This window comes from Giraffa tippelskirchi, chromosome 1, assembly GCF_054371585.1.
Source record: "Giraffa tippelskirchi isolate mGirTip1 chromosome 1, T2T-mGirTip1v1.2.pri, whole genome shotgun sequence".
Lineage (NCBI taxonomy): Eukaryota > Metazoa > Chordata > Mammalia > Artiodactyla > Giraffidae > Giraffa > Giraffa tippelskirchi.
The window spans coordinates 224,437,194-224,459,053 of record NC_137275.1 but is presented as its reverse complement, the minus strand read 5'-3'; the positions used below and the strand labels follow the sequence as shown (position 1 = coordinate 224,459,053).

The window sequence follows — 21,860 nt, the reverse complement described above, 5'->3', positions numbered from 1 at the left end:
CCTTGACGTACTCCTTTTCCTATTTGGAACCAGTCTGTTGTTCCATGTCCAGTTCTAACTGTTGCTTCCTGACCTGCATACAGGTTTCTCAAGAGACAGGTCAGATGATCTGGTATTCCCATCTCTTTCAGAATTTTCCACAGTTTATTGTGATCCACACAGTCAAAGGCTTTGGCATAGTCAATCGAGCAGAAATAGATGTTTTTCTGGAACTCTCTTGCTTTTTCGATGATCCAGCGGATATTGGCAATTTGATCTCTGGTTCCTCTGCCTTTTCTAAAACCAGCTTGAACATCTGGAAGTTCACATATTGCTGAAGCCTGGCTTGGAGAATTTTGAGCATTACTTTACTAGCATGTGAGATGAGTGCAATTGTGCGGTAGTTTGAGCATTCTTTGGCATTGCCTTTCTTTGGGATTGGAATGAAGACTGACCTCTTCCAGTCCTGTGGCCACTGCTGAGTTTTCCAAATTTGCTGGCATATCGAGTGCAGCACTTTCACAGCATCATCTTTGAGGATTTGAAATAGCTCAACTGGAATTCCATCACCTCCACTAGCTTTGTTCGTAGTGATGCTTTCTAAGGCCCACTTGACTTCACATTCCAGGATGTCTGGCTCTAGGTGAGTGATCACACCATCGTGATTATCTGGGTCGTGAAGATCTTTTTTGTACAGTTCTTCTGTGTATTCTTGCCACCTCTTCTTAATATCTTCTGCTTCTGTTAGGTCCATACCATTTCTGTCCTTTATCGAGCCTATCTTTGCATGAAATGTTCCCTTGGTATCTCTAATTTTCTTGAAGAGGTCTCTAGTCTTTCCCAATCTGTTGTTTTCCTCTATTTGTTTGCACTGATCGCTGAGGAAGGCTTTCTTATCTCTCCTTGCTATTCTTTGGAACTCTGCATTCAGATGAGAATATCTTTCCTTTTCTCCTTTGCTTTTCGCTTCTCTTCTCTTCCCAGCTATCTGTAAGGCCTCCTCAGACAGCCATTTTGCTTTTTTGCATTTCTTTTCCATGGGGATTTTCTTGATCCCTGTCTCCTGTACAATGTCACGAACCTCTGTCCATAGTTCATCAGGCATTCTGTCTATCAGGTCTAGTCCCTTAAATCTATTTGTCACTTCCACTGTATACTCATAAGGGATTTGATCTAGGTCATACCTGAATGGTCTAGTGGTTTTCCCTACTTTCTTCAATTTAAGTCTGAATTTGGCAATAAGCAGTTCATGATCTGAGCCACAGTCTGCTCCCGGTCTTGTTTTTGCTGACTGTATAGAGCTTCTCCATCTTTGGCTGCAAAGAATATAATCAATCTGATTTCGGTGTTGACCATCTGGTGATGTCCACGTGTAGAGTCTTCTCTTGTGTTGTTGGAACAGGGTGTTTGCTATTACCAGTGCGTTCTCGTGGCAAAACTCTATTAGCCTTTGCCCTGCTTCATTCTGTACTCCAAGGCCAAACCTGCCTGTTACGCCAGGTGTTTCTTGACTTCCTACTTTTGCATTCCAGTCCCCTATAATGAAAAGGACATCTTTTTTGGGTGCTAGTTCTAGAAGGTCTTGTAGGTCTTCATAGAATCGTTCAACTTCAGCTTCTTCGGCGTTACTGGTCGGGGCATAGACTTGGATTACCGTGATATTGAATGGTTTGCCTTGAAAGCGAACAGAGATCATTCTGTCGTTTTTGAGATTGCATCCAAGTACTGCATTTCGGACTCTTTTGTTGACCATGATGGCTACTCCATTTCTTCTAAGGGATTTTTGCCCACAGTAGTAGATATAATGGTCATCTGAGTTAAATTCACCCATTCCAGTCCATCTTAGTTCGCTGATTCCTAGAATGTCAACGTTCACTCTTGCCCATCTATCTTACTATCAGACTTTAAGATCCCACAACACAGACAAGAAGAGGCTGCCTGGGACATTCTCACTAAACATTGTGAAGACTACCAGTGGACAGCAAGGGGAGAGCAGGGAAGTTCAACAGCACACACTGTGCTATGTTCTACAGCCCTGCACAGGAGAAGAGGCCCTTCATTACTATCTTCAGTCATCACCAAAAGATTAGCTATGCCAGCTAGGAGATATGGCTGCCACTCTGAGTGGGTGGACCCCCAGAATGATACTGTATTTATGAATAAAAATGTTTTAATCAATATTTAATAAAACATTTATCACCTGCTTTGGTGAATTTTCATTGATGAAATATTTTCCCGAGTTGATTCCAATTTAATTCCTTTGTCAATTCTCTATACTGGGCAAACTTACTTACAGTTTTATTTTGTTGAAAATATTTTCATCAGGATTAATTTTTTTTATACAAACTGGACATTAAGGATTTAATTCATTAATCACTTTCCCCCCATTTCATTTTTTCCCTATTAGAGCTCCTGCTACAGTTGGGTCGTTTTGTTCTTTGGCCGTTATATATACCAACTCTTACGTGGAGGGAAAATACACAGACGCAAAGATTTTCAACATTTGATAATTGTATCATTTTGCCTAAAACAAGTTTTCTATGTGCATTTTTAGCCACTGTCAGTTTTATTACGTTTATTTCTCAGAGTAATATATATTATGAAGTAGAAACAAGATTGAGGGATATTTGTTACAGAAATGAGCAAAGAACATCAGGATAAAATACATAGGCTCAAAACAGGTTGAAATATCTTTAGGATCAAAATGACAGGGTTAAAACATTCTGCTTCATGCCAACTTTCTTAATGAATAAGGCAGTTCATCACAGACTGCAGCTGGGAAAACTTCCTGTCAAAAATGGAACTAAGATAAAATTTGGTAATAAAAAATGTCTCTCCTTCTTTGATAATGCTAGGTATTATTCTGTACTTTAGAAATGCCAAAATATGACAGTTACCCTAAGTGAAGGGCTAGACCACAAATGAATAACCAAAGTGTTCTTTCAAAGGATTCTTTCAGTAACATGGGCAGTGGGACTCTCCCTCACGAACAAAGATGACGACGCCGCAGTGCCACCCAAACAAGTATTTACTCACCAGATTTTGTTATATGATAGGTTGAGTTCACGTAATTTTAACAGCTTGTCCACCTTCTCAATCTTCCCTATTAGATTATGGCTGAGATTCAGTATTTCAAGCTTAACACATTTTTCCAAATTTTCGATATACTAATTGGAAACAAATGAATAAATGCTTTATACAACAGACACCTCGACATAAGCTCGACATATAAGCATATGCATCAGGGACTGTTCTGATCAGTCACCAGAGGCTAAGCCATTACCACTCCCCTGGGCAGTACCCTGGTGCAGCTCTCTTTGGTCAGGAGGGGCCACTGTCCTCAAGCTGCCAAACTTCTCTTGCCCTGCAGGAGATGACACTTCCTACATACTAAGAAACTGAAGACAATTCAGTGAGAAATTTCTCCATCAGTCCTTTCCTCCTTCTCCACTTTTCTAGGCCTCTCTCTCCCTTCCTTTCTTCAAAGTTCAGCCAAGGTACTCATGCTCTGGCAGAACGTCCCCCCATCTCTCTTCCCTGTGTTCTTGGATCCTCAACCTTTCTCTCCCGGATCTTCCCCTCAAGTTTAGAAACAGTCACTATTTGGAACTTCCCTGGATGGTCCAGTGGTCAGGACTCCGAGCTGCCAATGCAAGGGGCATGGGTTTGATCCCTGGTTGGGGAACTAAGATCCCACATGCCACGTGTGGTGCAGCCAAAAGATAAAAAAAATATAAAACAGTCACTATTCAACAGATATTCACTACACACTTGCTACATGCCAGATGTGGTACCAGGCAATGGCAACATATCAGTGCACCAGACAATTTCCCTGTCACTGGAATCTATGTTCAACACGCTCAGTTCAGTTCAGTTGCTCAGTCATGTCTGACTCTTTGCGACCCCATGGACTGCAGCATGCCAGGCTTCCTTGTCCATCACCAACCCCCGGAGCTTGCTCAAACTCATGTCCATCGAGTCGGTGATGTCATCTAACCATCTCATCCTCTGTTGTCCCCTTCTCCTGCCTTCAATCTTTCATAGCATCAGGGTCTTTTCAAATGAGTCAGCTCTTCACATCAGGTGGCCAAAGTATTGGAGCTTCAGCTTCAACATCAGTCCTTCCAATGAACATTCAGGACTGATTTCCTTTAGGATGGACTGGTTGGATCTCCTTGCAGTCCAAGACTCTCAAGAGTCTTCTCCAACACCACAGTTCAAAAGCATCAATTCTTTGGCACTCAGCTTTCTTTAAGGTCCAACTCTCACATCCATACATGACTACTGGAAAGACCATAGCCTTGACTAGATGGACCTTTGTCGGCAAGGTAATGTCTCTGCTTTTTAATATGCTGTCTAGGTTGGTCATAGCTTTTCTTCCAAGGAGCAAGCGTCTTTTAATTTTATGGCTGCAGTCACCATCTGCAGCGATTTTGGAGCCCCCCAAAATAAAGTCTGTCACTGTTTCCATTTGAAACAAGCTTAGTCTCCTTTACATGATACAAATCACCCCATACAGAACCTGTTTCCTACCCAGCTTCCGTGTTACCACCCTTATTTGCCACCATGTTCTCATAAAAACTGTGTACGTCTGCTCACTCTGCGGCCTCCCATTCAGTATTAGTCTATTGGTAAGGCAATACATCTTCCATCCCTACTATGTACTCAAAAAGTTCTCTCCAAGATCACCATTCATTCACCCATTCCAACAAACACTAATCAAACGAGGATTATGTGCCAGGAGCTGTTCTAGGTACTGGAAATATGGAAAAAATGGTGATGAGTAAGGAAAACAAGGTTCTTGATTTCATTCACAGGGAAAGCAATAAACAAATAGAGAAAACAACGTTTTCAGGCAATGAAGCGCACCAACAAGAAGATAAAGTGATGTGACAGAATCAAAGCACCAGGAGGGCAGACTCTGTCTGCTGCGCTCACTGCTGTAGTGCCGGCGCCTGGCGTGCAGTGGGGGCCACGTCAGTATCCGCCGAGTGAAAGAACGAGAGGGAGTGACTGAGGAGGTGGCTAACTGCAGCCGTGTGGCCAGAGGCGACCTCACAGAGAGAAGGCGCCGAGTTGAGACTGTAATGATAAGCTAGCTGTGCGAATATCTGGAGACAGAGAATACCAGGCAGAAAAAAAAACAACAGCAAAGACCCTACAAGAATGAAGCTGGTGGGCTTCAAGAATGAAGAGAGGGCTTTTTAAACTGCCAAATCAAACAACCTCTCCCAAGTTTTCATACTGTTGGGCGGCGCCGTGACGTTTCACAGCACATCCCTTTCTCCTGAAGTTCTTCCTCCTTTGGTCCCCGTTCATCACACTCTTCGATCTGCCGTTCCAAGAGCCCTTCAGACTGTTTCACTGGGTCTGTCTCTCCCACGTGCTCACTCACTGTCTTTGATTTCCCCTCAGTATTTCTCCTCTTAATCCTGGCATTCTTCACACTAAGCTCTAAGTTCCCCAAATTGGAAACTAAGCTTATTCACTTCTATATTTATTCCCACAGACTAATGTAAACCTGGCATATGCAGTAACCACACAGTAAAGTTTTACTAACTTGGTATTTCATTTTCACAACCTTTAAACTCCAGGATGTCTCCTTTTTTTCCTATTTAATTACATAAGACATAAATACATTCTAAAAAACATTTCAAACAAAACATAAAAAGCTCTCTTCATCAGGTCTCCAGTTCAGTTCCCCCATCAAAAAATCTCACTGCTCAAAGGTAACCCTTGTTAACAGACCAATGTATATACGCCCAGACCTTTCTATTCATTAAAAAAGTGTTGTTAATGAGTTAAAAAAGTATTTTGAGACCTTACTGACAATATTTTAGAATTTGTTTTTTCCATTAAATATACTGGAACATTTTCCCACATTAATACATAGAATTCTGGGAGTTTTTATTTTTGTTCTTGTTTTTTAAGAAACTTGATAGTATTTCATGGTATGCATGCATGCTAAGTCACTTCAGTTGTGTCTAACTCTTTGTGACCCTATGGACTGTAGCCCACCAGGCTCCTCTGTCCATGGGATTCTCCAGGCAAGAATACTGGAGTGGGTTGCCATGCCCTCCTTCAGGGGATCTTCCCAACCAGGGATTAAACCTATGTCTCCTGCAACTCCTGCACTGCAAGTGGATTCTTAACCAGTGAGCCACCAGGGAAGCCCACTTCATGGTATACTGCATCATAATTTTTAAGCAACACCCTACTGACAGACAATTGGTTATTTCCAATTTTTCTATTTTAAATAATGCTTAATAAACATTACTCTTCAGACACTTCTGGATACATGTACAAATATTAATAGACGTCAAGGAGTAGAACTGCTGTGTTGGTGAGTATGAACTCAGCAAGTATAAACTCAATTGCTGGATCAAATAAGTACATTTGAAATTTTGATAAATACTATCAAACTGTTTTCCTAAAATGCTGTACCCATCTATACATCCACTAAGACCAAATGAGAAGATCCATTTCTCACATCTTTCTGAATGCAGAAAAAACCTTTTTAATTCTGTCCATTAGACATACAGATGGAAAATGGCATGAAACCATTGTTCTATTTCTTATCTCTTTGACATTAATGAAACTGAATATATTTTCATGTTAACAGCCATTTATAATACTTTTGTGAACAGACTTATCCTCTGCACATTTACCATTTAGTTGTCTCTTTCTATTGAATCATAGGGGCTCTTTATATTATGAGGATATTGTTACACATGCTGGAAACACTATCTGCCAGCTTGTTGTTTTTCTTTAACTTTTTAAAAGATAATAATTCATTAAACACCAGTTTTTAATCTTACATAAGCTAAATCTGTCAATATTTTCCTTTGTGGCATTAGGGTTGGTGTTGGATTAGAAGGGCCTTCTGAACTCTAAGATTTAAAAATATATTCTTTCCTAATACTTTTATAGCACTTTTGTTGGTGGATTTTTGTTTTGTTTTCATTAAGATTGTCAATCATCTGGAATTAATTTTTGTGACTGATGTAGGAGGCATCTAAGTTTATATTTTTTCCAACCAAAAATATTAAGTTAAACAATAAGAAGAAATTATTTTTATTTAAAAAAATAAAAATTAAATTTCAATGTACTCATGGTGTATAGTTTATGAGTAAAGCAGTAAACAGTCTAGAGCAGGGATCAGTAATCTTTTTCTGCAAAAGGCCAGATAGTAAATATTTTTTGGCTTTGTGAGGCATATATATTCTCTTTGACAATCACTTACTTCTGATGTTGTAACACAAAAACAGCCACAGACAAGATGGAAATAAATGAGTGTGTCTGTGCTCCAATAAAGCTTTATCAGCAAAAACAAGCAGTAGGCCTAACTTGGCGTTTAGACTGTAGTTTGCTAACCCTTTCTAGAGAGAATCAATAACACGTAGAACAACAGGAGCTTATGAATTTGAAGATGTCACACTTCACACTTCCGATGGAGAACTTTCACTAGAAACAATAAAAGATCTGCAACAAATCCAGTGACATTAGGATGAAATAGTACTGTAAGTTCCGTATATATATATATATATTTTTTTTTTTTTTCATTTTAAAGCACAAAAATTAAAATCAATGTCTGTATTCAGAAATGTTGGTAACCTACCTTAAATTTCTTGCCACCATCTTTGGAAAGTGAAAGGTTCAGAGATTTTACCAAGGCCAAATTTTCCTGTTTAGTAAGTTTTTTAACAAGGGCTTCTGTAATATATCGAACTCCTGCATGTGAATCAGCTTCTGAAATTATACAAACAGATAATTATCAGAAGAGGAAGACATGAATACTTTGAGAAACAAATTGACTTGATGCTATACAACAACAAAAATAATTTAAACCATGCAATTGTAAAAACAGTTGGCTATTCTAACTGGAATGTTTAAATAATATTTTACTTTACGTAGCATTTCATAATGATGACAGTAAGTTATACTTCATAAATATTAACTGTGTGCAAGCTTTGTATTAAATGCTTTACATTAAAAAAATGTAATTTGTACAACAAATCTTTGGGATAGAAATTACTATTCTCCTTTATAAAAAAATTAGAAAAACAATTTGTTCAAGCTCTTGCAGCTAAAAATGTGCAAATCTAGGACTTGAACCTAGGCAGATGAATCTAAAATTTATACTTTTAAGTACGGGCAGCACTGAGGTTTTTAGCAGTATTTTAATGTTAATTTAAAAAAATATATATTGCATTATTTAGTTTTTTGTGTTAAACAATTCTAAAGAAGTTAAAAAATACTGGAATTCTTAAAAATTTCCTTTTCCTATTTTTTGTTATGGTAGGAAACTCCAATTTGTTGCTCTTTTAAATATAGGGGATGACAACATATTTTATAGAGATAGAGTACTAATTTAATGGATAGCATACCCTATCTCAAGACCTTCCTGGATATTACAATCAAAGCTTATTAAAGCCATGTTAGTACAGCACAGGGAACTCTACTCAATATTCTGTAACAGCCTACATGGAAAAGAACCTAAAAAAGAATGTACATATGTATATGAATAACTGATTCACTTTGCTGCACATGTGAAACTAACACAACACTGTAAATCAACTATACTCCAATTAAAAAAATTATTTTTAAAAAGCCATGTTAAATTCTACAAAAGCATCCATAAAAAGAAAATTGTCTCTTGGTTCTTTACAAATCAAAGATAATTAATCCTTGGTTCAGATCCAGGCTGTCAGCCAAAGTTTCCCCATGATTACTTATAATAAGTTAATATTACCTTTATTTTGGTTCAAAATAAAATAATTTTTAAAATTTGACCCAATCTAAAGAAGAAAATATTCTAAAGTGTTAATCAAATTAGAAATAACAGTGTGCCAGTGGACAGCAAGGGTACAGTCCAAACCCAATGCTGATAATGTTTATTAACAAACACTGATCAGTATTCATCAATAGAATTTGACGACCATGAGTTCATGACATAGCAAAGAAATCACAAAAAAGTTTTCTTTGTATTTAATCACAGTAAGTAAATTTCTTAAAAAAAGAACCCATTTTTGAAAACAGATTCCTAGACTGATGGAATGCTTTTAAGAGAAAAATAAAAATCTTGGTGGAACATTCATATGTATGTCCCTGATGTGAGAATCAGTCCATTCACAGATTGGCAGCTTGCCTATAAGCAGACTGGAACAGCCCAGGGGTGGACAACAGGCTTATACTGAATTAAGGCACTCCATTCTGAAGTGACCAGATATGCCTTCCCCTCAACCAAGGATGATGGTAAACTGGCATATGAACTTTAACGCACTGTCCTACCACAGGAAATAAAACTTCCTCTTTCCGCAAACTCCCTTCTCCTAACCCTTTCAGAAGTCTTCACCCTCAACCAGAAGCCTCCATCCTTCACTGTCCTTAGACAATTTCTGTCAAAAACAATGGGTCAAGTTACTAGTAGGATGGATACATGTTATATTTGGACCAAAAATGTAAGTTCAGTATTTTCCATCTGTACTTAAAAGAGTATTTGAAGTTTGCAGATTAAAAAGCATTTACCTTTCTGGTCGTGGCAGTCCAAAAGCATAGTGTTTTCACCTATAAACTCAACTTGCTCATACCACTGTCCTCCAGAATGAAAAGGCAGCGTCTCAGATCCGTTTAAGGGTGAAAGTGACCTAGATCTCATATTGGACGTAAGAGATGATGGACTATGAGAGTGAGATGACGGTGACATCTTTGCTTTGGAAATTTTTTGCTGAGGACCTTTCTTCATTGCAAGAATAAAGCCAGGTATCCATCAAAACCTGTAAGAGTTTCCAGTATATTTAACATGGTTAATTTTTAGAGCTATCAAAACTATTAGTCTATTTCTAGAATTTTCAAGACTACAAAGTTTTAAATTCAGAAGTTATAGATGCTAGAACCCACACTACTCCAAGCTGATGGAAGCAGACACTATTTCAGACATTGCTGATTACCTTACCAGAGGGAAAAGAGACCTCCAGAGGGTCTTGTACTGACATGTACTCCAGCCAGAAGCCTTATCTGTCATTTTGGTTCTCAGTTTATTGAACCAAACTAGTCACAGTGCCTCTTCTACTTACAAAGGGTTCTAGAATGCATAAAGCTGGAGACACCTGATAGCCAGCAGTACTTCACACTGATCAGCACTCTCTCCTTCCTGCAAGCTTCTTCTGCTGGCTTCTGCGACAGCACACTCTCCTCCCATCTTTCTGGCCACTCCTCAGCCTCCTTTCCTGGCCAAGGCTCTTTAATTCACTCTTTAAATGTCAGAGCTCCTCAGGTCTCCTCTGATCTCTCTCTAAACTTAGAGACAATCTAATGTACACCCATGGTTCCCGATGCCACCTTTGTGCTGATATTTATATTTTCAATCCAACTCTTCTCCGAGTCCAGACACCTGACATCTCTTTGGCATCCTGAATCAACATGTCCAGATTGAACTTATCATCCCCCTCATCGCTCCCTCGTTTTCTTCCCATCCTGTTCCTCCCCCAGCGTTCCCTAACTAGTGGACAGTGCTCTTGGGAATAAGCCAGAAACTGAGTCACTTCCTTTCTCCCATAACCAACCAATTACCAAGTTTTGTCAATTCTACTTCCTAAGTATCTCTCAAATTAGTCCCCTTCTTTCCATCTCCCCTCTCGTCTACTCTAATCCACACACTCATCAAACTACTAAAAGAGCTTCTAACTGATTTGTCTACAAGCTCTCTTCCCTTCCTCTTCCATCACTACATTGTGGCCAGAGTGATCTATTTAAAAAGTTAATCTATGTGTCTGTAATAAACAAAATATTTATCATGACCTATGAGATCCCCCATGATATGGCCCTGTCTCTCCAGCCTCACATCTGTCACTAGTTTCCTAGACTCTGTGAGCTGCAGCCACACAGACCTCTATATCTAATTTCTGGTGTTGCAAATGTTTGCCTTTGGTCTTTTCTTTTTTTTAAACTTTTCAGGAGTTCTCACTATACAGTCTGGATGTTTAGTCAAATAAATAATTTGCAGAAGTTTTCTCCCACCCTGTGGTTTCCTTTCTACTATTCATATTGTCTTAAAAAAAAAAAAAAACCTGTTTCTTTTTAGTGTGCTGGGTCTTCGTTGCTGCTTGGGCTTTTCTCTAGTTGCAGTGTGAGGGCTTCTCATTGTGGTGGCTTCTCTTGTTGCGAAGCATGGGCTCTAGGGTGCTCTGGCTTCAGTCACTGGGCCTCCTCTGCTCTAGAGCACAGGCTTGGTAGTTGAGGCACATGGGCTTAGTTGCTCTGTGGCATGTGGGATCTTCCTGGCCCAGGGATCAAACCCATGTCTCCTGCACTGGCAGGCGGTTCTTTATGTCTGAGCCATCAGGGAGGTCCCTGTGGTACTGTCATTTGATACTCATTTAAAATTTTTAAAGAAATCCAACTGGTCTATTTTTCCTTTTGCCGCATGTGCCTTTGATGTCATATGCAAGAAATCACTGCCAAATCCAATGGTATTAGTTAAAAGTCCAAATTCAGACAGAATGCTAGCTGGAGTAATGATGAGAATCAGTTCTTCTCTCAAATTAACTTGTAACTCAAATCACACAATTAATCTAGTAGAATTTAAGTTCCATGAAAGTAGTGATATTATTCACTGATGTATTCCAGGCTAAGAACAGAGCCTAGAAGATGGTAGATAATTACTATTTATTGAATAAATTATTCATAAAGAACCTAGACACAATAAAATGCTATTCAATACTTCAACAAAAGGCTATCTCCATGAGCAGTTATCAGTCCTCAATAACAAGAGTCCTAACTTACAAGCTAGGTTTATGCAAAAAAGATTTTCATGATATACAACTGCTCTTATAAGTACACTGTAAAAATTACAAATCTGCCAAACTTTTACACCAAAAAATGTTATAAGATGTATAGGTCTTGAACAAGCTGCATTAACAATGATTCTACTTTGCTCAATATTCATAATCTCCTGTACTCTCACTACTGAAAATGTGAAGTGTGTGTATATGTACATGTTAGTCACTCAGTTGTGTCCAACTCTTTGCAACCCCATGGACTGCAGCCCACCAGACTCCTTTGTCCATGGGATTCTCCAAGCAAGAATACTGGAGTGGGTAGCAATTCCCTTATCTAGAGGATCTTCCTAACCCAGGGGCTGAACCTGGGTCTCCTGAAGTGCAGGCAGATTCGTTACCAACTGAGCCACCAGGGAAGCCCTAAAATGTGAAGACAAAACACAAACTATTTCTTAGAAAAGTAATTTGCAGCCCAAAGTTTTTGGATAGCTCAAATCCTAATGCCAGGGACTCTCCCAGCTGTCCAGTGGTTAAGTTTCCATGCTTCCAATTCAGGGGCTGTGGGTTCGATCCCTGGTCAGGGAACTTAGGTCCCACAGGCTGTGTGAGGCATGGCCAAAAAAAATAATAAAATAAAAACAGAAAGGAAGGAAAAGAAATAAAAATAAATGGTAGCTTTTTAAAACATTTTAATTTTTTTGAAGGAAAAATAGAAAATTTAACACAACAAAAGCATCACTGAACTCATGAGCTAGCATCTTAAGGGATTAGTTTGAAGGTAACAAAAACCTGCTAAATTTTTTTTTAAAGTTATTATTATTTCACAGGTATACAGTACAACAAGGCCAACAGCCTTGTTCCAAAAATGCAGATCACTTTAAACTGCAAATCTATGTCTTTACTTTCTCTTTCGTTTCTTCATGTCAAATCATCCACAAAGGTCAGAAAAGCTTTCCTCAATTCACACAACTGCTATTGATGTCTTAACCACAAAGCTTTAGGACCTAATTTCACAAGTGTGGCAAACAATTTCTATCTTAACATTCTGCCAAGGCAAAAAGTCTCTTAGTAATACGCCTCATTCTGTGTTAGATTGCACTGGTGCTCTCTTTCTAAACAACAGTATACTCAAGCTTGAATGGAGAAGGCAATGGCACCCCGCTCCAGTACTCTTGCCTGGGAAACCCCACGGACGGAGGAGCCTGGTAGGCTGCAGCCCATGGGGTCGCAAACAGTCGGACACGACTGAGCGACTTCACTTTCACTTTTCACTTTCATGCACTGGAGGAGGAAACGGCAACCCACTCCAGTATTCTTGCCTGGGGAATCCCAGGGACAGAGAAGCCTGGTGGGCTGCTGTCTATGGGGTCGCACAGAGTCGGACACGACTGACGAGACTTAGCAGCAGCAGCAGCACAAGCTTGAAAAGAGCTAAGAGGCATGTGCTTTAATAACACAATTTTATTCATTCCTGAATTAAATACAGTTTTCATAAGGGCAAGGGACTTAAAAAATAAAAGAGGAGCGGTACAGGGCCCAGTTCCCACTTCTGTATGTCTTTATCTCACAGCATGATAGAAAATTATAAAATTAGAATGACTGTATGCTACATGCTACAGAGATATGCTTTATACACATTTTTAGTTTCTCAGTTTAAAAATGCACATACATCCTACATTTTTATTCAATGCAATTATTTTGTACCCTGCACCTTAGTCTTATCTCTAACTTCTTAAAACACTGAACCATCCTGAATTCCTCTCACAACATCCTAATGACCAAGACTCTTTGGGCGTCACTAGAATATCATGAGATCGCTCTTGATTAGAAAAATTCTGCCTTACTTAAATAAATGTATTAGAATCGACTCCAGAAATCAAAATCAACTCCTTCCTTCAATGAATTGTAACCTGAAAGATTAAATGATGGTTCTGAAGTCACAGTGCATTCCCAGACCCCCTCCCTGGGTTGCCATAGCTCCTGGAAAGCCTGGACATATGATCTCACAGAATAGCTAACTCAGTAAAATGGGCTTAGGGATTTACTGTGCTTGAGAAAGGACACCTGGCAGTAGTAAAACCTTGAACCACGATTTTAAGAGAGAGATAGCGATGTTGCTTGACCAAGGCTGTAGTTTGCAATTATATAAACAATAGACAGACCGAGCAATAGAAAAGAGAAGACAGAGATGAGAGGAAGGGCTAGTGTGTGTGAAGGGGCAGGATAAACTGAAATCAAAACAAGCAAAACAAGTCCAGAGCTGGAGACACATTTTGAAAACCTAGAAGGTAAGCCTGCAGAATAAAAGAAAGCCACTGGAATGACGTGATAATCAAAACCATATGATTGAGCATCCTGTCTTTCTCAGACTCAGAGACCTGCCTTGATCTAACAATCCCCTCCACCACAGCTTAGTAGAGTCTACACCTTCACCTCTATCCAGCCTTTCCTAAGATTCCAGCATCTCTGATCTTTTCCAAATGAGGCAGACATCAATAATTCCCAAACCTTCCATCTCTCTTCCAAGGCACTCCAATAAGCAAATATCCATCCCCATTTCTTGACCTCCATATCCCTCTCCATGCCACCCCTTAGCACTTTAATCACATCTCAGTTCAGTTCAGTTCAATCGCTCAGTTGTGTCCAACTCTTTGTGACCCCATGAACTGCAGCATGCCAGGCCTCCCTGTCCATCACCAACTCCTGAAGTCCACCCAAACCCATGTCCATCGAGTCAGTGATGCCATCCAGCCATCTCATCCTCTGCCGTCCCCTTCTCCTCCTGCCCTCAATCTTTCCCAGCATCAGGGTCTTTTCCAGTGAGTCAATTCTTCACATCAGGTGGCCAAAGTGTTGGAGTTTCAGCTACACCACCAGTCCTTCCAATGAACACCCAGGACTGATCTCCTTTAGGATGGACTGGTTGGATCTCCTTGAGGTCCAAGGGACTCTCAAGAGTCTTCTCCAACACCACAGTTCAAAAGCATCAATTCTTCGGTGCTCAGCTTTCCTTATAGTCCAACTCTCACATCCATACACGACCACTGGAAAAACCATAGCCTTGACTAGACGGATCTTTGTTGGCAAAGCAATGTCTCTGCTTTCTAATATGCTGTCTAGGTTGGTCGTAACTTTCCTTCCAAGGAGTGAGCGTCTTTTAATTTCATGGCTGCAGTCACCATCAGCAGTGATTTTGGAGCCCAGAAAAGTAAAGTCAGCTACTGTTTCCCCATCTATTTCCCATGAAGTGATGGGACCGGATCCCATGATCTTAGTTTTCTGAACGTTGAGCTTTAAGCCAGCTTTTTCACTCTCCTCTTTCATCAAGAGGCTCTGTAGTTCTTCACTTTCTGCCATAAGGGTGGTGTCATCTGCATATCTGAGGTTATTGATATTTTTCCCGGCAATCTTGATTCCAGCTTGTGCTTCCTCCAGCCCAGCGTTTCTCATGATGTACTCTGCGTAGAAGTTAAATAAGCAGGGTGATAATATACAGCCTTGACGTACTCCTTTTCCTATTTGGAACCAGTCTGTTGTTCCATGTCCAGTTCTAACTGTTGCTTCCTGACCTGCATAAAGGTTTCTCAAGAGGCAGGTCAGGTGGTCTGCTTTCCCATCTCTTTCAGAATTTTCCACAGTTTATTGTGATCCACACAGTCAAAGGCTTTGGCATAGTCAATAAAGCAGAGACAGACGTTTTTATGGTACTCTCTTGCTTTTTCGATGATCCATTGGATGTTGGCAATTTGATCTGTGGTTCCTCTGCGTTTTCTAAAACCAGCTTGAACATCTGGAAGTTCATGGTTCACGTATTGCTGAAGCCTGGCTTGGAGAATTTTGAGCTTTACTTTACTAGCGTGTGAGATGAGTGCAATTGTGTGGTAGTTTGAGCATTCTTTGGCATTGCCTTTCTTTGGGATTGGAATGAAAACTGACCTTTTCCAGTCCTTTGGCCACTGCTGAGTTTTCCAGATTTGCTGGCATATTGAGTGCAGCATTTTCACAGCATCATCTTTCAGGATTTGAAATAGCTCAACTGGAATTCCATCACCTCCACTAGCTTTGTTTGTAGTAATGCTTCCTAAGGCCCACTTGACTTCACATTCCAGGATGTCTGGCTCTAGGTAAGTGATCACACCATTGTGACTGTCTGGGTGGTGAAGAACTTTTTTGTACAATTCTTCTGTGTATTCTTGCCACCTCTTCTTCATATCTTCTGCTTCTGTTAGGTCCCTACCATTTCTGTCCTTTATTGAGCCCATCTTTGCATGAAATGTTCCCTTGGTATCTCTAATTTTCTTGAAAAGATCTCTAGTCTTTCCCATTCTATTGTTTTCCTCTATTTCTTTGCATTGATCACTGAGGAAGGCTTTCTTGCTATTCTTTGGAACTCTGCATTCAAATGGGTATATCTTTCCTTTTCTCCTTTGCTTTTCGCTTCCCGTCTTTTCACGGCTATTTGTAAGGCCTCAGACAGCCGTTTTGCTTTTTTGCATCTCTTTTAAGAAAAAGATGGTCTTAATTTAAAAGAAAAAGAAAAAGATGGTCTTGATTCCTGTCTCCTGTACAATGTCATGAACCTCCATCCATAGTTCATCAGGCATTCTGTCTACCAGATCTAGTCCTTTAAATCTATTTCTCACTTCTACTGTATGGTCATAAGGGATTTGATTTAGGTCATACCTGAATGGTCTAGTGGTTTTCTCCACTTTCTTAAATTTCAGTCTGAATTTGGCAATAAGGAGTTCATGATCTGATCCATCTATGTACTGAGTACACATCTCAGTACTTTCCCTATATCTCGACTTCATCCTATACCCTCTGACCCATTTAAACACTCTTATTCTCCAACTAGTCCTTTCAACTATCCTGACTCCTATTCCTCACCAACAGCAATTCTCCCATCCTGTGCTCATCAACCTTTGCCTCCCACCCTTCATCCCATTCTGATTGCCAAGTTCTCCCACAAATTCTCTTCCCTAACACTGTACTCGTCTCCTCCATTTCTCTACAGTTCTTTCCAGTGCGCTCCCTCCACATTTCTGTATTCATCCTGATTTCCCAAACTGCTCATAACAGCAAATATTCTGACATCCTAATTCATTTAAATACTCTGGCTTCTAATTATCCCCTCTTCGAACAAAATACTCACCCGTTCCACTTCATCTCAACCCAGCTGGCTACCTACTTGCCTCTCCCTTCTAACACCCTAACATCTGTGTCCCTCTGTATCCTATCAACATCCTGAGCTCTCCTCTCACATCGCTCTCCATGCTACTCAGGTATGGGGGAAAAATAAGCTTCCCAAACCTTTCCATTAATTTATTTTTTTTCAGTCATTCAATTTTATTCCGCAACTTTAAGGCACCAAGAACTGTGCTAGGCTCTAGGAATACAGGGCTGAGAAGGCAGGGCCCCCACACTCAAAACACACAACAGTATCAGGTCTCTGCCCCAAATAGCATCCTTCACAACACCTTAAAATTAGAATTAAATGATTATTTGTGAAACAACTTGATTATTGCTTGTTTCTCCTTCTAGAGTTTAGGCTACAAGACAGCAGGGGCTGTATTGTTTGGTGCACAATAAATATTTGTAGAATGAGTGAAGAAAGGACTGTGCTAGGCACTCTAAAGACATTACCAAACAAATTCTCGCAGATAATGTATATTATGATAATTATTAACCTCATTTATAAGTGACAATGTATCATTAAGAATTAAGAGCTTGGGTTCTACAACTAAGTCTGAGTTCAAATGTTAATTTTCCACTTTCTGTGTGACACAGGCAAATTATTTAACCTCTCTGACCCCCAGTTTCATCACTTTTGAGATGGGAATGATGACCTCGTTCAAATTATTTTAAATTCTAAATCAGTTAATGTGAAGGACTAAAGGACGTAGAACTGAATCTGGCACACAAGGTACACTCAAAAGTAATTAGCGAGTATTTTTACAAACGAGAAAACATTTGCTCAGGAAGGTTAAGGACCAAGCCCAAATCTCGCAGACGGTCAGTAGCACAGGCGGCAGAATCAAGACGTGAAGCCAAGCTTTGACTTGAAAATGCATCTGTCCGTTAACCGTTATACGACAAAGTATTTGCTCTTCCCTTTCTTTAAACGTTTCTTCCCCATATCCTAACTCCTTTTCCTCCATGTACTGTATTCCGCTCGATTTCAGGACGCCCGTCAGGGCACCCAAACCGTCCTGTATCCGAGTCATTCCCCGCAGACACCCGGCACACCTCCTCCCTCCTCCGCTCGGCAGCGGGAACCCCCGCCTCCACACCTCCCACACTCCGGCCCTTCATCCCAAAGCCCCCACCCGTGACCTCACCTCTCATCCGCACCTCCTCCAGCCTCCTCCCCCGCCCCACGCCGGTTCCGGGCCCTCCCTCCTTCCCATCCAATCCCAATTCCCAGGCACACGCCCCCGCCCCGAATCCATCCCTCGCTGGGTCCAGGCCTTCCCGCCTTCGCCGCTGGTCCCCACCCGCTCCGCCTGGAGGCCGGAGAACGGCCTAGACCAGGTCTGGCACTCACCACGAAGGAGCGGGGCCGAGCAAGCCCGCCGGACGAGGCCGGGCGGAGAGGTGCCTGTGGCTCCCTTCAGGCGCCCAGCGGCGCGGCAGCCATTTTGTTGTGTTGTGCCGGTTGCCGTGGGGCCGTGCGCGCCGCGTGGGCGGAGCCTGCAGCGGTCACGCCCCTCCCCGGAGCTTGGGGGCGGGACCAGGCTTCCCGCCACTTAATATGCCAAGGCCGCGGGCGCGCAAAGGCGCGTGGGAGCCCGCGGGAGCCCGCGCGAGGCGAGACTTCCTGCTGCGGGCGGCGGGAGGCCCCGCTCTTTTTTCTGAGGCGAAGCGGCCGACTCCTCATGCCCAGTCCGTGACACGCTCCGCTGGGGCTGGGCCTGAGGACGACCTGAGAGACCGGTGTAGCGCTGTCACCAAGCCTCCGCATTTCCATTGCTGGCCCTCTGGCTTTGAACTAGTGTGCCTCGCCGCACGCTCCTCCTTCGCACGGCCCGTTTCTGAGGCGAATTCTCTTCTTCAGGGACCAGACAGGCCAGACGTAGATGAACCTCTGCTGCTGCTAAGTCGCTTCAGTCGTGTCCGACTCTGTGCATGGACTTTCAGCCTACCAGGCTCCTCCGTCCGTGGGATTTTACAGGCAAGAGTACTGGAGTGGGGTGCCATTGCCTTCTCCGGATGAACCTCTGAAGGAACGCAGTTTAGGCTCCAGATGCATCCGACGTTAAGGGAATGAGAGCAGCCTGGGAGCCCTGGCTGAGAATAGTCGTCAGGTTGTGACAGGGAAGCCAAAGCAAGAAGCAGTTGAAGAAATTTCGGCTGTGGCCTGCCTGAAAGGGCTGCATTTCACCACATACTTTTAACACATAGTTTAAAAGGATTTAGCACTTTGCTGAATGCTAGGGAAATACAGTGAATTCTTTTAAAAAAGGTAGTCTATAAGGACACCGTTCCTCCATTCCAGCTTCCCATTTCCCGGCTGGTACCCTGGACAGTATCACCATCAGAGGTTGCACCATCCCCAAAAACCACCAAAGCAGCCACTACCTCTCCTCTACCACAATTCTCCAATCTTAACAGCCCGCTTGGAAGACTCCCTCCTAGCACAATTCCTTTCCTTGTGACCTCGAATCCCTTGTTCTTACCAGTTTTCCATAGTCAGTTCCTTACTTTCTTCAGAGTTCGCGGCCCATCTGTGTAACACTGTTAAGAATGTCCTCTTTCTGTGCCTCAGTTTCCTCCTCTATGAAACAGGATAATCCTACCCACTTCCTGATAGTTATAAAAGTTAGTGCATGTGAAAGAGTTCTAAGTTCTTTCTTATGTCCTGTAATAAGTTCTCAGTATATTTTAGTTACTTTAGTATTAGGCAAAGGTTTCCCGGAGGAAATGATGCCTCATCCTTAAGTCTTGGAAGAAGCAAAGAACTTAGTCAAGGAGTATGGAAATGGGGGGAAATTTGCTTGGCAAAGGGAGCAACTTGTGCAAACCCCAGGAGGAATGGGGAGAAGGAGCTTGGCAATGAGCTGATGTTAAATAGATCAGGATGGCAGCCAAAAATCTGGAGTGCAGAAGCTAAAGCAAGAAGAGGGGCCTTACTATGAATCATCTTAAGCACTTGCAATTTTTCTGAAAGGCAGAGATGGATTCAGGAATCGGAAGTTCAGGTAGTTTTCAACAGGGGGCGCCATTCACATTCACATTTAAGTGAATGATGCTTCTCTCTTCTCCACTAGTATTTAAGCAACACAGGAGACCCTCTGAGCTCTAGAAAAGTCGAACTTCGTGAAAAGCCCCACATTTTAAATTGAAAGGAAGATCTATCCTTTTAAATTCTAAGCTCAGATGATATTTATTAGTTTGGAATGTGTACATTGCTGACTTTCAGTTCTATTATTTTTTGTTGTTTTATTCTGACACTTGGTGTTTTTTTTTTTCTCTTTTCCAACAGAGAATTAGATTTATTGTGTCACCTTACTGCTATACCCCTTAAAGTCTGTAATGATATTCAGGTAGGATCCATTATCAAATCATGGTGTGCTGGTGTAGTTCATTATCAATCTAATAAGTAGCTGTCGAAAATATACACAAAATCCAGAGAATGGTCAGTCAGTCACGTCTGACTCTTTCTGACCCCGTGAACTGCAGCGCACCATGCCTCCCTGTCCATCACCAACTCCCGGAGTTTACTCAAACTCATGTCCATTGAGTCAGTGATGACATCCAGCCATCTCATCCTCTGTCATCCCCTTCTCCTCCCGCCTTCAGTCTTTTCCAACATCAGGGTCTTTTCGAATGACTCAGTTCTTTGCATCAGGTGGCCAAAGTATTGGAGTTTCAGCTTCAACATCAGTCCTTCCAATGAACACTCAGGACTGATCTCCTTTAGGATGGACTGGTTAAATCTCCTTGCAGTCCAAGGGACTCTCAAGAGTCGTCTCCACCACCACAGTTCAAAAGCGTCAATTTTGTATAGTACCCAGAAGAAATTCTTCAACCTTGAAGTTTCATAGTAATATCATTTAATATTAAAGCATTTCCTCTTATTTATTAGAATAGCTTCTAGGGAAATAACAAGATTGCACAAAGCTAAAACCCTGAGTAATTCATGAACTAAAAGGCTAAGATCACATGAATCCCCAGAGATGATAACCAGTGTCCCAAACCAAAGGATTGATTGTCCATATAAAACTTGCCCAGATTCCTTTCAATAGATTTATGGAAAGTAAGAAATAGAGGGAATCTCAGGTTCAGTTGTATCATCTAGCTAAACTTCAGTTTACAGTTTAGAAATGGTAAGGCTCTAGTGTTTAGTCATTGGCTGAAGCAGGGCAAAGGCTAACAGAGTTTTGCCAAGAGAATGCACTGGTCATAGCAAACACCCTCTTCCAATAACACAAGAGAAGAATCTACACATGACATCACCAGATGGTCAATACTGAAATCAGATTGATTATATTCTTTGCAGCCAAAGATGGAGAAGCTCTACACAATCAGTAAAACCAAGACTGGGAGCTGACTGTGGCTCAAATCATGAACTCCTTATTGCAAAATTCAGATTTAAATTGAAGAAAGTAGGGAAAACCACTAGACCATTCAGGTATGAACTAAATCAAATCCTACAGTGACAAATAGATTCAAGGGATTAGATCTGATAAGCACAGTGCCTGAAGAACTATGGGTAGAGGTTGATGACATTGTACAGGAGGCAGTGATCAAGACCACCCCCAAAAAAAGAATGCAAAAAGGCAAAATGGTTGTCTGAAGAGGCCTTACAAATAGATGAAAAGAGAAGCAAAAGGCAAAGGAGAAAATGAAAGATATACCCCTCTGAATGCAGATAGGTTCCAAAGAATCGCAAGGAGAGATAAGAAAGCCTCAGTGATCAATGCAAAGAAATAGAGGAAAACAATACAATGGGAAAGACTAAAAATCTCTTCAAGAAAATTAGAAATACCATGGGAACATTTCATGCAAAGATGGGCACAATAAAGGACAGAAACGGTATGGACTAAGAGAAGCAGAAGATATTAACAAGAAGTGGCAAGTATATACAGAAGAACTATACAA

General features: G+C 41.2%; 1 protein-coding gene across 10 annotated transcripts in view; it reads right to left on the bottom strand.

The window, feature by feature from the left end:
- CNTRL (centriolin) overlaps positions 1-18,421 on the bottom strand; it is an 89,096-nt gene extending 70,675 nt beyond the window's left edge. For 7 of the 10 annotated variants that reach the window (XM_081528577.1, XM_081528583.1, XM_081528603.1 and 4 more), the window contains exons 1-4: positions 18,304-18,421; positions 9,508-9,755; positions 7,598-7,728; positions 3,016-3,146 (exon numbers count right to left, since the gene is read on the bottom strand). In XM_081528577.1, the coding sequence (XP_081384703.1) occupies positions 3,016-3,146; positions 7,598-7,728; positions 9,508-9,724 (479 nt within the window). In that variant the 5' untranslated portion in view covers positions 9,725-9,755; positions 18,304-18,421. Of the gene's footprint in view, positions 1-3,015; positions 3,147-7,597; positions 7,729-9,507; positions 9,756-18,097; positions 18,130-18,303 lie in introns of those variants that run through there. The other 3 variants (XM_081528594.1, XM_081528633.1, XM_081528636.1) reach the window with 2 other exon arrangements.
- Positions 18,422-21,860: the final 3,439 nt, after the last annotated feature.